Source organism: Cherax quadricarinatus, chromosome 2 (assembly GCF_038502225.1).
Source record: "Cherax quadricarinatus isolate ZL_2023a chromosome 2, ASM3850222v1, whole genome shotgun sequence".
NCBI classification, from domain to species: domain Eukaryota; kingdom Metazoa; phylum Arthropoda; class Malacostraca; order Decapoda; family Parastacidae; genus Cherax; species Cherax quadricarinatus.
This window is the reverse complement of record NC_091293.1, coordinates 80,242,684-80,258,153: the sequence shown is the minus strand read 5'-3', so window position 1 is coordinate 80,258,153 and position 15,470 is coordinate 80,242,684. Positions and strand designations below refer to the sequence as shown.

Here is a 15,470-nt window from a genome sequence, read left to right as displayed (position 1 = left end):
ATGTTTTTAATTGTGTGCGAAATTGGCCAAATTACCGAATTCTGATCACTATACAGGGCAGTTGAAATACTTAAATGGGGGGTTCCTTATGCTCATTTCACAGAATGGAAGATATGTAAGTGACATTGCTAAGAATTTGGCCAGTTGGAACAATGTAATTGCCATAATCCTTTCAGGGTCTAGACCCCAGTCTGAAACTTGTCCACAGGGTCCAAGAATTTTCAAAAAAAAATTTATTTTTTCTTATGAAATTGTAGAGAATCTTTTTCTGAAGGTAATAAAACAAAAAGTACGAAATTTGATGGAAAATTGCCGAAATTACGCTCTCGCATATTTTTTTGCGGCGGAGATATTTACACATCGGCGATTTTGCCCAATTTGACTCCCATTTTAAGCCAGTTACAGTATTCCAGTAGACCAGATTCTTAGCTATTTTGATAGTATTACTTCTATTTTATCAATTGAGCACTAGAAATCACCCAATCAACTATTTCAACTACCCAATAAAGTGATCGGAAATTGGTAATTTGACTAATTTCACACAAAGTTCAAAATATTCCAGCTTCAAAATAGGGTCCAGAATAAATAATGCAGGCATTCCTGGCACTAAAATAACATTTCCTCTGTTTATTAGTTACATTTTCAGGCTTTACAAATGAATCTGGTTTTTATTTTTTATTCTCATAATGAATTTTTATTCACACCAAATAATAGAAGATTTACTGTTATGTAATATTGTAATAATTGTATGAATAATATCAGTGCATTCATGAACACACATGAGAGCCACCAGCTGATGTGTATTTGAAACGCGACTTCATTTGTTTACTCTTGAAAATTGGCAAAACTTGAACATTTCCGGTACTTTGAGCTCAGTTTCTTGCCATTTTCAGTACTAAAACCAATCAAAATGATCTCTATTTCTGTAATATATCGTCCATTCTATCAAATGAGACCAAGAAACTGCAAATACACACATAAAAACATATGAAAATACACCACAAAGTTGCTGTTTTAATCCAAAAACATGGTCTCAGTTTTTTCTCATTCTGCACTGCATGCTGAAGGATTTTTTATATGATACACTCTTACCACATAGATGCATTCTCTTATATCTAGGCCCAGATTTACTGCTCACAGCTTATCTGAAGGAGCTGAGCTCATGGCGTAGAACTATGGCTTGGACCCTGGCTTCAGGTCGCAGAATTTCGGAAGAGACTCTCAAAGGGTTAAAATAAGATTCCAACTAAGTGAAATTGCTTGTGTGTAAATTGTGCCGAGGCTGATAACTTTGCCCCTGTGTAATTCTATAAGTTTTCCATCAAATTTCACACCTTTGGTGTTATTACCTGCAGGAAAAGATTCTTTACCATTTCAGAAGAATTTTTTTTTATTTAAATTTTTGGACACTGAGAGTCAGTTTCACTTATGGACAGTGAAAGGGGTAATAACTTGCCTTAATGTGAGAAGTTATCAGAGGAGCTCTTGAGAATGTCAGTAAAATTCAATATGATAGTTTTAAAATGTTCAAAATCTAAGTAAATTGTATTGTTAACTTCTTTATTGTCAATATTTGTTGCAATATAACACTATAAACTGTGCAGTACAATATTAGTTAAACAGTAGAGTAAGTGGTTTCCTTTTTATTTTAAATTTTATTCTGCTTTAACTGACACTCAGAGGATCCTCCCTATTGGTGTGCTATATTGAGGTTATACTGTGACAAGCAGAGGTATACCTGCATGAAGTTTGTGTAACTAACCCAGCACTACTAACTCTGGCACTATTAACCCTTAAATGGTCCAAACGTATCTATACGTTTTTTCAACATCTGAAAGTATGTAAAAAAATGTAGATCTTCTTTTTTGTTTTACATTTGAAAACGTAAAAAAAACTTTTATCTACATTTTTTTTTTGTTATATTTGAAAATATGTAAGAGAAAGTAGATCTACTTTTGTAGCACTACGAATTTGAACGTCGATCTGTTTGGACCGTTTAAGGGTTAACTCTGGCACTATTAACTTTGGCACTACTAACTTTGGCACCAGATATCACAACAGGGAAGCTGTGGTCATCAGTGCACTGCAGGTTCAGAAACATCCCCTTGCAACACCTGGTCCCTACGGTACCTTCACGCCGCCTCCCATGCGACACTTCATACCAACTGCTACTGCCCTCATGGCTCTACAGAGTACTAAGGCATCCTTGACTGTGACTTCAGCCATAGTAGCTACAACACATTCATTAACTACAACTACTGCTGCATCCCAGGATAAACCAGTGATAGTTGCACCCAAAACTGCAGTGAGCACAGGAAGTACCACAGTAACTACCACTGCTACAAGCAATGGTATTGCTCATGCTACCACTAATATAGATCAGTCAACCTTCACTTCTAAGACTGAGCGTGCACAGTATCGTCCGGCGTACGAACGAGCTAGAGGAGCTCTTCTTTTTGATGATAAATGTAGAAAGTCACCCATGATAGGCCAGCGTGGGTCTTTGGAAAGGTCCATCGGCTCTCCTAGAATGGGGCGTGAGTCTGTCGATAGATCTATGGGCTCTCCGAGGTTGGGTCAAGGCTCTCTGGAGCGATCCATTGCTTCGCCATTCCTAGGACGAGAGTCTCCACTCCATTCGTCGCGTGCTTCCTCACCGCACACACTAGGGTCTCCCCGACCCACTACCCGCTCTACCTCTGAGTTTACCCGCTCTCAGCTAGGATCGCCCAGGATCGATCACCGTCACTCTCCTCGACCCTCGCCTCACTCTCCCAAGATCAAACTCAGGTACTCTGGCCTATTCTCTTTCATCATTAATAAATGTCTAACATTGTATGCTGTATATTAAGTAGTTCAAGATATGGCATTTAAATATTGCAATAATTATTTATTATTCTTAGTGTATTTTTAAGATGTAACTAATATACATAACTGGCCCTCTGTCAACTTTTTATGGTTGAATAAGTATTCTCAGAGTTATACAGTGACCCGGACTTTTGAGTACTTGGAAGAATTTATTTATTGAATAAATTGTTATTTCACCTCATTGTTTTATGGTAGATAGGTGGTGACTGAATCAGCCAGGTGGTTCTTTATCACTAATTAGTGTGGTAGACGGTGACTGAACTAGGCAGGTGGGTCAGTGTGGTAGACAGGTGGTTCTACACCACTAGTTAATGTGGTAGACAGGTATCTTTATTCTGGAATGTTTCACTTACAAAGTAGGTGAAACGTTGAAGACGTAGTTTTGAAGTAGTCAGCCCCTCAGCTTGGAGAAGAGCTCTGTTCCATAATCTGGAAAACAGATTATGGACCACATTGTTCCAGACTTTGGAGCAGAACTCTTCTCCAGCCTGAGGGACTGACCACCTCAAAACTATGTCTTCAAGAGTGATGGACTAATTGCATTGTCTCTACATCTCCATTGATTCTGCTGCCTCTGTGTAGGCTAAATGTTTCAATATAATGATACCTAACTGTTGCACATGTATCTTCCTTTACTGCTTGTAGGTATTCTGTACCAATTGTTATATTCAAGATACTTTGGTTTTTTAAACTTAATAACTTTAAATACTAATAAGGAGAAGAGACTAGTAGTAAGTGGGTGGGAGTGAAAATAACAATCGAACTCTACTGTTCACTACAGACTGAGGTCATTGCAGCGAGTAATTAGACAAACCCACAAACCAAAAGTTGCAAAAATTAGTTTGAGAGGAAACAAAATCATGGATCATCACCAAGATAATCTTTGGATCAAGACACTTTCTGACCACATGGAGATTATCTACATAAAAATTGCAAGGTGCAGCAATCTGGCTGGTGTGTGCAACAAACAGCACTGAAGAATTCAGATAGACACCCACATCCCTCACTAATGTTTGTTAGCATTTTAGGTTCACACCAGTAAACTCCTACAAAAGAGACGTGAGTGTACGCACCTGGTTATTTTGCCAGCCCCCCACTGATACCTCAGGATGCAAACTGACAATGCCACAAAAACACCAATATCTCAAGTCTGTATTTGCCTCAGACTTTCCTCATACAGTGGAACCTTGATTGCCAACTGCATTACTTGTCAAACAAACAGTTTTCAAACAAGGATTTTGAGAAAAAATTTCCTGGTTTTCGTATTTTCTCTTGGTTGTCGACTGACAATGCAAACAACTCAGGTCGCATGCTCACAGAATGCACACTGGACAATGTTACTGAATTCCAAGAGTACGCAGAAGCTGGGGGATTTGTCCCCCAACAAGTGTTTGATTGTGACGAGACAGGCCTCTTCTGGAAGAAAATGCTTACAAAGACTTACATAACTGAAGAGGAAAAGTCAGTGCCAGGACACAAGCCAATGAAAGACAGGCTCATTCTGTTACTGTGTGGTAATGCAAGTGGGGACTTGAATTGAAGCCGTTGTTTATCATTCCAAAAATCCAAGAGTTTTTAAGAACAATGATATGAAAAACAAATTGGCTCTAATGTAGAGAGCCAGAACATAAGCTTGGGTAACAAAACAATTTTTTATTGAGTGGGTTCATGAGGTCTTTGCTTCCACTGTCAAAAACTACCTCATTGATAAACAATTGCTACTCAGGTCCTGCTCACCCTCCAAGCTTGGAAAATGAGTTGCTGAAGGAGTTCAGTTTTATAACTGTGAAGTTCTTGTCTCCTAACACCACCCCTCTCATCCAACCCATGGACCAGCAGGCCATTTCTAACTTAAAAAAATTCTACACCAAAGCACTTTTTTGAAAGGTGCTTTGAAATCACTTTAGAAGCAAATTTAACCCTCAGGGAGTTCTGGAAGGACCATTTCAATATTCTCACCTGCTTGAGGCTTATAGACAAAGCCTGAGGGAATGTGTCTTCCAGGACCTTGCAGTCAGCATGGAAGAAATTATGGCAGCCAGGGATTTTAAAGGCTTTGAAGATGAGTCTGAGCCTGTGGAGGATATTGTGTTCCTGGGGAAGACCTTGGGCCTAGAGGTAACTGAAAATGATGTAGAGGAGTTGGTGGAGGAGCATAGAACTGAACTCACCACAGAAGAACTTGTAGACCTTCAGAAGGAGCAGCAACAGATTTCAGCAGAGGAGCTGTCATCAGAGGAAGAAGAGGGAAGGGATGATGTGCCCATTGCACTTGTCAAGGAAATGTGTGTTAAATAGCGTGAAGTGCAGGAGTTTGCTGAAAAATGCCATCCAGACAAAGCAGTGGCCATCCGTTTCTCTAACATATACAATGACAGTGTAATGTCTCAATTTAGACTAGTGTTAAAACGGAGCCTGAAACAAACATCACTGGACAGGCTTTTAGTGAGACAAAGAACCAGTGAGCCAGAACAAGGTGTTAGTGGTGAAAAGAGACATAGAAGAGAAACAACACCAGAAGGACAGTTGTCTGACATATTAATAGAAGGTGACTCTCCTTCCAAGCAGTGACATATCCCCTCCTCTCCTCCACCTCCTGCTTCCAGTATGTCTTAGCTCTCCTCTGACAGGGATGAGGCAGTTAAATTTTCATTTCCTGTACAATATTTCGGTTAGTGCTCATTTTTAGTTTTATGTAGTACTAGTTAGTTTAGTTTTAATAAATTATTATATTGTCATTTGGGGTCTGGAATGGATTAATTCTATTTACATTATTCTTTATGGGAAAATTACTTTGGTTGTCGTCCATTTTGGTTGTCGAATCGACATCTGGAATAAATTAAGTTTGACAACTGAGAATCCACTGTAATCAAAATCTCTCTGAAATTCGCTTTCAACTTATATCTGTCACTCAAGGTCTGGCAATCCAGCAGAAGAGAACTAAAACAGACTATTAGTTGACTCATGGCCAGTAATGTATTTTATATTTAAGTAGTTATTTAAAATTAATTGTATATTTTTGTATTCCAGGGGATGCTAAGTCCCATGGTGCAATGAAGCATGGTGCTGTAGAGCATGGTGCTTGTATCCATGGTGCCATGAAGCATGGTGCTTGTATCCATGGTGCCATGAAGCATGGTGCATGTATCCATGGTGCTGTGAGGCATGGTGCTTGTATCCATAGTACCATGAAGCATGGTGCATGTATCCATAGTACCATGAAGCATGGTGCTGTGAAGCATAGTGCCATGAAGCATGGTGCTTGTATTGTGTATCTTTGATGTTAGAGACGGCAGTCACACTGAGGTTGCTGGTAGCTACTGCAGTATACTAGGTATTTAGTACAATGTTCTATGTCTGGTTTCTGTCAAACATTGAAGCTTATTACTGTGCACTACAGTACAGTGTACATAGTGGTCTGTGTACTCTAAGGTGTGCCCCAGCATGAATGTGTAACAGCCAGTCAGGAACTACTGACTGATATGTAGTACGATCTCTCATGGTAACTGCTCTCAGTAACTTGTTTATATGTTAATTATTTATTATTTCCAGCAGTAAATTAAAATTACAAAATTTTAAATTAAAATTATTTCTTAAGAGCCATACTAATACAAATACAGTAGTTTTATTTTATTATAATACAGATAAAGCTTGATACAATATAAGGCTGAAAAGGTCATTAACTATTGTTGTGCTTCTTGTGCCGACTAATCATAAGACTTGCTAACTACTTATCTCATACATAACAAAGTTTGTAATTTAAGTCAGTACAACTTGAGTGAGTCATTACAGTCACCAGCACGGTGAGTTGGGTTGCAAGTGAAGAATTGGTCAGTTGCAAAGAATTTACATTGGTTAGTGATCTGTATTTTATGGAGTGCCAACTATACCCAAATATTATAAACCGACTCCATGTACATTACAGTAGACCATCGATTGACATGCGATCCTCTAATGTGCTTTCGATAACGCACTACAGCCTCTCCTCACTTAGCAATATACGTACTCATTTACCAACAACTCGGACTTACGAAGGGCTCTCTGACCTGTGTGCATGCCTAAATAATGTATATGAGAGCTGATATTCTCTATTCTGTAGCAGTTTGTGGTTATAGGAGGGTGGGTGCAGGAGGAAAGAGGAGTGATTGGTGGAATGATGAAGTAAAGGGTGTGATAAAAGAGAAAAGGGTAGCTTATGAGAGGTTTTTACAAAGCAGAAGTGATATAAGAAGAGCAGAGTATATGGAGAGTAAAAGAAAGGTGAAGAGAGTGGTGAGAGAGTGCAAAAGGGGAGCAGATGATAGAGTGGGAGAGGCACTGTCAAGAAATCTTAATAAAAATAAGAAAAAAAATTGGAGTGAGTTAAACGAGTTAAGAAAGCCTAGAGAACCAGTTAAAAACAGAGTAGGAGAGTTAATAGATGGGGAGATGGAGGTATTGGGTAGATGGCGAGAATATTTTGAGGAACTTTTAAATGTCGACGAAGAAAGGGAAGCGGTAATTTCATGCGCTGGCCAGGGAGGTATACCATCTTTTAGGAGTGAAGAAGAGCAGGATATGAGTGTGAAGGAGGTGCGTGAGGCATTACATAGAATGAAAGGGGGTAAGACAGCTGGAGTGGATGGGATCATGACAGAAATGTTTTAAGCAGGGGGAGATATTGTGTTGGAGTGGTTGGTACTTTTGTTTAATAAATATATGAAAGAGGGGAAGGTACCTAGGGATTGGCAGAGAGCATGTATAGTCCCTTTATATAAAGGGAAGGGGGACAAAAGAGATTGTAAAAATTATAGAGGAATAAGTTTACTGAGTATACCAGGAAAAGTGTACGGTAGGGTTATAATTGAAAGAATTAGAGGCAAGACAGAATGTAGGATTGCAGATGAGCAAGGAGGTTTCAGAGTGGGTAGGGGATGTGTAGATCAAGTGTTTACATTGAAGCATATATGTGAACAGTATTTAGATAAAGGTAGGGAAGTTTTTATTGCATTTATGGATTTAGAAAAGGCATATGGAGTGGATAGGGGAGCAATGTGGCAGATGTTGCAAGTATATGGAATAGGTGGTAAGTTACTAAATGCTGTACAGAGTTTTTATGAGGATAGTGAGGCTCAGGTTAGGGTGTGTAGAAGAGAGGGAGACTACTTCCCGGTAAAAGTAGGTCTTAGACAGGGATGTGTAATGTCACCATGGTTATTTAATATATTTATAGATGGGGTTGTAGAAGAAGTAAGTGCTAGGGTGTTTGGGAGAGGGGTGGGATTAAATTATGGGGAATTAAATACAAACTGGGAATTGACACAGTTGCTTTTTGCTGATGATACTGTGCTTATGGGAGATTCTAAAGAAAAATTGCAAAGGTTAGTGGATGAGTTTGGAAGTGTGTGTAAAGGTAGAAAGTTGAAAGTGAACATAGAAAAGAGTAAGGCGATGAGGGTATCAAATGATTTAGATAAAGAAAAATTGGATATCATATTGGGGAGGAGGAGTATGGAAGAAGTGAATGTTTTCAGATACTTGGGAGTTGACGTGTCGGCGGATGGATTTATGAAGGATGAGGTTAATCATAGAATTGATGAGGGAAAAAAGGTGAGTGGTGCGTTGAGTTATATGTGGAGACAAAACACGTTATCTATGGAGGCAAAGAAGGGAATGTATGAAAGTATAGTAGTACCAACACTCTTATATGGGTGTGAAGCTTGGGTTGTGAATGTAGCAGCAAGGAGGTGGTTGGAGGCAGTGGAGATGTCCTGTCTAAAGGCAATGTGTGCTGTAAATATTATGCAGAAAATTCAGAGTGTGGAAATTAGGAGATGGTGTGAAGTTAATAAAAGTATTAGTCAGAGGGCTGAAGAGGGGTTGTTGAGGTGGTTTGGTCATTTAGAGGGAATGGATCAAAGTAGAATGACATGAAGAGCATTTAAATCTGTAGGGAAAGGAAGGCAGGGTAGGGGTCGTCCTCGAAAAGGTTGGAAGGAAGGGGTAAAGGAGGTTTTGTGGGCGAGGAGCTTGGACTACCAGCAGGCGTGCATGAACGTGTTCAATAGGAGTGAATGGAGACGAATGGTATTTGGGACCTGACGATCTGTTGGAGTGTGAGCAGGGTAATATTTAGTGAAGGGATTCAGGGAAACCGGTTATTTTTATATAGCCGGACTTGAGCCCTGGAAATGGGAAGTACAATGCCTGCACTCTAAAGGAGGGGTTCGGGATATTGACAGTTTGGAGGGGTATGTTGTGTATCTTTATACGTATATGCTTCTAAACTGTTGTTCTGAGCACCTCTGCAAAAACAGTGATTATGTGTGAGTGAGGTGAAAGTGTTGAATGATGAAAGTATTTTTCTTTTTGGGGATTTTCTTTCTTTTTTGGGTCACCCTGCCTTGGTGGGAGACAGCCGACTTGTTAAAAAAGAAAAAAAAATCTACAAGCACAGTGTAGCACTTTGTGTGCATTTTTTGGGTTATCCTAGGCAATTTACTCTATGTATAATATCTATACTTATGTGTACCTGTGAGATAGAGATAGACAGACAGACAGACAGAGATGGAGATAGAGACAGTCAAAGTCAATCAGCCAGCCAGGCAGCCACCCAGCCGAACACTTATTACACACTTTCCAGAATTGTTTCTCTTTACTTAGGGCATAGATTATAGGACATTCTATCAGGATGACACTACCAGTGGTACCAAAATTGAAAGGATGTTGTACAAATGTTGCACATAGGTTATTATCAAGGTTTTTCATATTTCCTCAACTACTTGTGGCCACATCCATCTCAAAGCCACTAAACTCAGGGTCAACATCACTCTCCTCTTAAAAGGGGAGTGTTAATACGACATGGCATCAGTGAATTCCTAGTGTTTGCCACGCTGTTTGCTCTAGCTGGCGCTCAGTTGAACTGGTGTTCCCACAAGGTACTAACTGGTCCCAGAGTTTTTTAATACTGCACACACCGAGTGTTAAGACCCATTCTATACTGACCAGGCATTTCAGGTCATGCCAAATTTGAAGGCAGGAAAAAATACAGCCCTCCAGTGTTGTGTTGCAGCTCTCCAGATAGAACTTAAGCTCCGGATTAATGTTAATATTGAGTGTCCTGTATACTTAGCGTGAACAGTAGAAAGTGAACATTGTGAAGGTTAAGTCAGTTTAAAGTTTTTAATAAGAGGTGTGTATGTGTGTGTGTTGCCTGGATAAGCAATAATTCTGAGAGATGAGTTTTGATAAATAACGAGGAGTTTAAGATGAGTACCGATGTTGATCACCAGGTAACACAGGTACCATAGGTAAGGTAGGGATGGATTAGAGAGTAATACAAGGTGAACAGAGAGGTTTGGGTCACATAATACCATATATTTGAGAGAATGTCCACCACTTTTGAAAATTTTATTGGAAATGTTCTGGATGTGTCTGTTGAATTTTACTTTGCTGTCCAGGTGTATTCCTAAGCATTTGCCCCTCGCCCTGCCTCTCACTTGCTGTATTGTTTGTGTCTACATTAAAAAAGGACATTCTTTGCTTTGTTCCAAACATTGCATAGAAGGTCTTGTCAATATTGAGTGTGAAGTTTTAGTTGTGACCCCAGTAGATATTTTAGTTCAGCATTGATTGTGTTGCTGAATGCTGTGAGATCAGAATTTGAAATAACAAAAGTTGTGTCATCGGCGAACAAAATTGATTTAAGTATCTGTGGACTGTTGGAGTGCATTTTTACCGAGCTGTTTATATACAGCCTCTCCTCACTTAATGGTGGAATTCTGTTTTTAAGACCATGTCGATAAATGAATTCATTGCTAAGTGATGAGCACACTATAATATTAGGTAGTGGGTTTGTGTCAACCATCTTTGATATTGTTTTAATGTCAACTTTGCACCATTTATAATATTTCTGGTATATTTTTAAATGTTTATACAGTAGTGTACTGTATATTGTAATAAACAGAATAGAGGAAATCAGCTTTAACTTACATTATTTAGGTATTATTTAGGTTTGGAGGGATATGTTGTATATTTTTATACGTATATGCTTCTAAACTGTTGTATTCTGAGCACCTCTGCAAAAGCAGTGATAATGTGTGAGTGTGGTGAAAGTGTTGAATGATGATGAAAGTATTTTCTTTTTGGGGATTTTCTTTCTTTTTTGGGTCACCCTGCCTCGGTGAGAGACGGCCGACATGTTGAAAAAAAACAAAAAAAATTTAGGTATGCATACTGGTCAGAGAGCCCATCATAAGTCCGAGTTGTCGGTAAACGAGCACATCACTACGTGAGGATAGGCTGTATTCTGTAATGTTATGATACTAATATCTGCATCTTTCTGCAAAAATAATCAGTGAGTGTTTTGTCAATTTAAAATTTAATGAGAGCTTAAAATAATGAAATGTGTTGAAATAATTGTTGATGTTGTGGCAGGTACCTGAAAGGAATCTTTCCTAAGGTGGAGCCAGCAGTGATACTGGATGTTCTTACTCAGTGTAACTACAGTGTTAAAGATGCCTGTGAGAAGATGATACTGCTGGGTCATGAGAAGAAGGAGACAGTGTTGTCTCCACCCAGACTGAAGGAGAGAGCTGAGGGCAAGGAGAACAAGTTGGCTCCTCCCAAACCTTCACCTGCTCCTCCAAGACCTAAGAACCTCGGGGAAAAACACAAGAAGAAAGGTGTGTTTTTTTAGCCTTCTTACTTAGATAAAGTGTGTTCTTACATAGATAAGGTGTGTTCTTGTTCTTCTTACTTAGATAAGGGAATGGAACTTTTTGTTGCATTTAAAGATTTTGATTTTAGGGGAAGGAAGGCGGGGTAGGGGTCGTCCTCGAAAGGGTTGGAGAGAGGGGGTAGAGGAGGTTTTGTCGGCAAGGGGCTTGGACTTCCAGCAAGCGTGCGTGAGCGTGTTAGATAGGAGTGAATGGAGACGAATGGTTCTTGGGACCTGACGATCTGTTGGAGTGTGAGCAGGGTAATATTTAGTGAAGGGATTCAGGGAAACCGGTTATTTTCATATAGTCAGACTTGAGTCCTGGAAATGGGAAGTACAATGCCTGCACTTTAAAGGAGGGGTTTGGGATATTGGCAGTTTGGAGGGATATGTTGTGTATCTTTATATGTGTATGCTTCTAAACTGTTGTATTCTGAGCACCTCTGCAAAAACAGTGATAATGTGTGAGTGTGGTGAAAGTGTTGAATGATGATGAAAGTATTTTCTTTTTGGGGATTTTCTTTCTTTTTTGGGTCACCCTGCCTCGGTGAGAGACGGCCGACATGTTGAAAAAAAAAAAAATAATAATAATAATAATTATTGTTATTTCTAAAAGTACATTTATAAGGTATACAAGCCTAGCTGACATCAATGACATACTACTACATATATAGAAAGCCGCTTGTTATGTAGAGCATTTCCTGTAAATTAGGTCGATGTTGTCCTGGGATGCGACCCACACCAGTCAACTAACACCCAGGTGGTACCTATTTTACTGATGGGTGAACATGGACAGCAGGTGGCTTGAGGAAACACTTCCTAATGTTTTCCAGACATACTGGGGGATCGATCCCCAGACATCACTGTGTGAGCTGAGTGCACTAGTGATTGAGCTATGGAACACTATTTTCCACAGATGCTGTATGACCCCTATGGGTTTATGGCTTTCCCAGAAAACAATTATCATTTCATAAAATTTTTTTTTTGAGTTAGAGGAAATTTTTGGACCCTGAGAACAAGTTTCAGATTGGGGGTCTGAACCCTGAAAGAGGTTAAAGCTCAGCACTATCTAAGGTATACTACCACTCACAGGATGCCATCCCCTATAGCCGACTAAAACCCAGATACCTACTTATTGCTAGGTGAACAGGGGAAGCAGCAGTTGTAAGGAAACATGCCCAACATTTCCACCCATTCCAGGTATTGAACCCCAGACCTAACCTAACCTAACCTAACCTAATCTAACCTTACCTTACCTTACCTTACCTTACCTTACCTTACCTTACCTTACCTTGCCTTGCCTTGCCTTGCCTTGCCTTGCCTTGCCTTGCCTTGCCTTGCCTTGCCTTGCCTTGCCTTGCCTTGCCTTGCCTTGCCTTGCCTTGCCTTGCCTTGCCTGACCTTACCTGGCCTGACCTGACCTGACCTGACCTGACCTGACCAACTGAGCCCTGGGATACCTAATAATAAACTTATTCTATTTATCGCAATTTTTTACTAATACAGTGGACCCTTGGCTAATGATATTAAGCCATTCCTGAGAGCTCATCGTTAGATGAAATTATCGTTAGCTGAATTAATTTTCCCCTAAGAAATAATAGAAATCAAATTAATCCGTTCCTGACACCCCAAAGTATGAAAAAAAAAAATTTACCACATGAAATATACATTTTTATACACCCAAAAAGAAGAAGACATGCATAATTTCTACTGTACTAAATAAAGAATATATGACACTTACCTTTATTGAAGATCTGGTGATGATTGATGGGATGGGAGGAGGGGAGTGTGTGGAAGTTATTGTTTGGAAAGGGAATCCCCTTCCATGAGGACTTGAGATAGCAAGTCTTTTTCTGGGGTTACTTCCCTTCTTCTTTTAATACCACTAGGACCAGCTTGAGAGTCACTGGACCTCTGTCGCACAACAAATCTGTCCATAGAGCTCTGTACCTTGCGTTCCTTTAAGATTTGCCTAAAATGGGCCACAACATTGTCATTGTAATAATCACCAACACGGCTTGCTGTGTTAGGGTGATTTTCATCCATAAAGGTTTGCAGTTCGACCCACTTTGCACACATTTCCTTAATCTTTGAAGTAGGCAACTTCTTCAATTTCTCTCTCCCCTCCTCTGAAGCAGTTTCTTCAGGTGTGGCCTCATGCTGTTGCAGATGATCTTGCAGCTCATCAGTGGTTAGTTCTTCATTGTCCTCCTCCACCAACTCTTCCACATCCTCCCCACTAACCTCCAACTCCAAGGACTTCCCCAATGCCACAATAGAAACCACAACTGGCATAGGCTTCTCAGGGTTAGCCCCAAACCCTTCAAAATTCCTCTCTTCTACACATTCTGGCCACAATTTCCTCCAAGCAGAGTTCAAGGTCCTCTTAGTCACTCCCTCCCAAACCTTACCTATAAGGTTTAAACAACTGAGGATACTAAACTGATCTTTCCAAAACTCTCTTAGGGTCAGTTATGCAACATATGGGAATCTTTATTCAGGAAAGCCACTGCGTGGCGAAACGTTTCCTGAATAAAGATTCCCATATGTTGCATAAGTGTCTCAATCTTCAACTTGTCGGTTTTTCAAACCATTCATCACAACTGTCAGACACTGCAGCATCATGGGATCTTGTTACAAAGAATTCTTCAACACTTGTTCAGCCTTTGGACGAAGACCTACTTCGACTAGTGGATGGTACCACTATGACCTCACCTCCTCCTGCTTCGCCTCACCTCACTACAGTATATAAGCCACGTCTACGGCCCTATGCTGTACATTCTACAAGATTGATGGACTGAACACATCGACTCCAGGCTGAGGGACTGATTACCTCAAACTCCTCCTCTCCTTATGCCTTTCTACTTTGTATTGGACTGATGAAGCCACTGCGTGGCGAAACGTTTTCTGAATAAAGATTCCCATATGTTGCATAAGTGTCTCAATCTTCAACTTGTCGGTTTTTCAAACCATTCATCACATCTCTTAGGGTCAATCAAGTGCCTGAGGTCACTTCAAAGCACTTTCGAAACAGCTTTTTGTGTAGAGGTCTTTGAAGTTTGAAATGACCTGCTGGTCCATGGGCTGGAGGAGAAGAGTGGTATTAGCTCATGTCCCCAGAAATTTGCTCTGCCAAGTCTGAAGGATGACCAGGAGCATTGTCTAATACCAGGAGGCACTTAAGGTCCAATTTATTTTCCAGGAGGTAATTTTTCAGAGTGGGGGCAAACATGGTGCAACCAGACATAGAAAAAGTCCCTAGTGACCCATGCCTTACTGTTTGCCCTCCACATCACAGACAAATTAGACTTGTGGACACTGTTTTTCCTAAACAATCTGGGAGTTTGAGTGATACACCAATAAAGGCTTCACTTTGCAATCACCACTAGCATTACCACGCAACAAAAGAGTAAGCCTGTCTTTCATAGGCTTATGTCCTTGAAGTGCCTTGTCCTCTTGAGTAATGTAGGTCCTGTTTGGCATTTCTTCCAAAACAGGCCTGTTTTGTCACAAACACTTGTTGGGGTTTCAATCCTTCAGCCTCTATGTACTTGAAAGTGCAGGCATTGTACTTCCCATTTCCAGGACTCGAGTCCAGCTATATAAAAATAGCTGGTTTCCCTGAATATTTTTTTTTTTTTTATTATCACACCGGCCGATTCCCACCAAGGCAGGGTGGCCCGAAAAAGAAAAACTTTCACCATCATTCACTCCATCACTGTCTTGCCAGAAGGGTGCTTTACACTACAGTTTTTAAACTGCAACATTAACACCCCTCCTTCAGAGTGCCTACTACATATACAGAACATTAAACTCCACTGTAAACCCTCCCCTAATACTACTACTTGACAGTTACAACAGAATGCACAGCCACAATACAAGGCATAAGGCACATAAAGGGCCC

The 15,470-nt window shown here is 40.1% G+C and overlaps 1 protein-coding gene across 4 annotated transcripts in view; it reads left to right on the top strand.

The window, feature by feature from the left end:
• The window catches only part of LOC128684335 (uncharacterized), a 149,303-nt gene that overhangs the window by 112,693 nt on the left and 21,140 nt on the right, over positions 1-15,470 (top strand). For 3 of the 4 annotated variants that reach the window (XM_070089303.1, XM_070089297.1, XM_070089292.1), the window contains 2 exons: positions 2,050-2,790; positions 11,284-11,531. In XM_070089303.1, coding sequence (XP_069945404.1) covers positions 2,050-2,790; positions 11,284-11,531 — 989 coding nt within the window. The remainder of the gene's footprint in view (positions 1-2,049; positions 2,791-11,283; positions 11,532-15,470) is intronic. The other variant, XM_070089307.1, reaches the window with a different exon arrangement.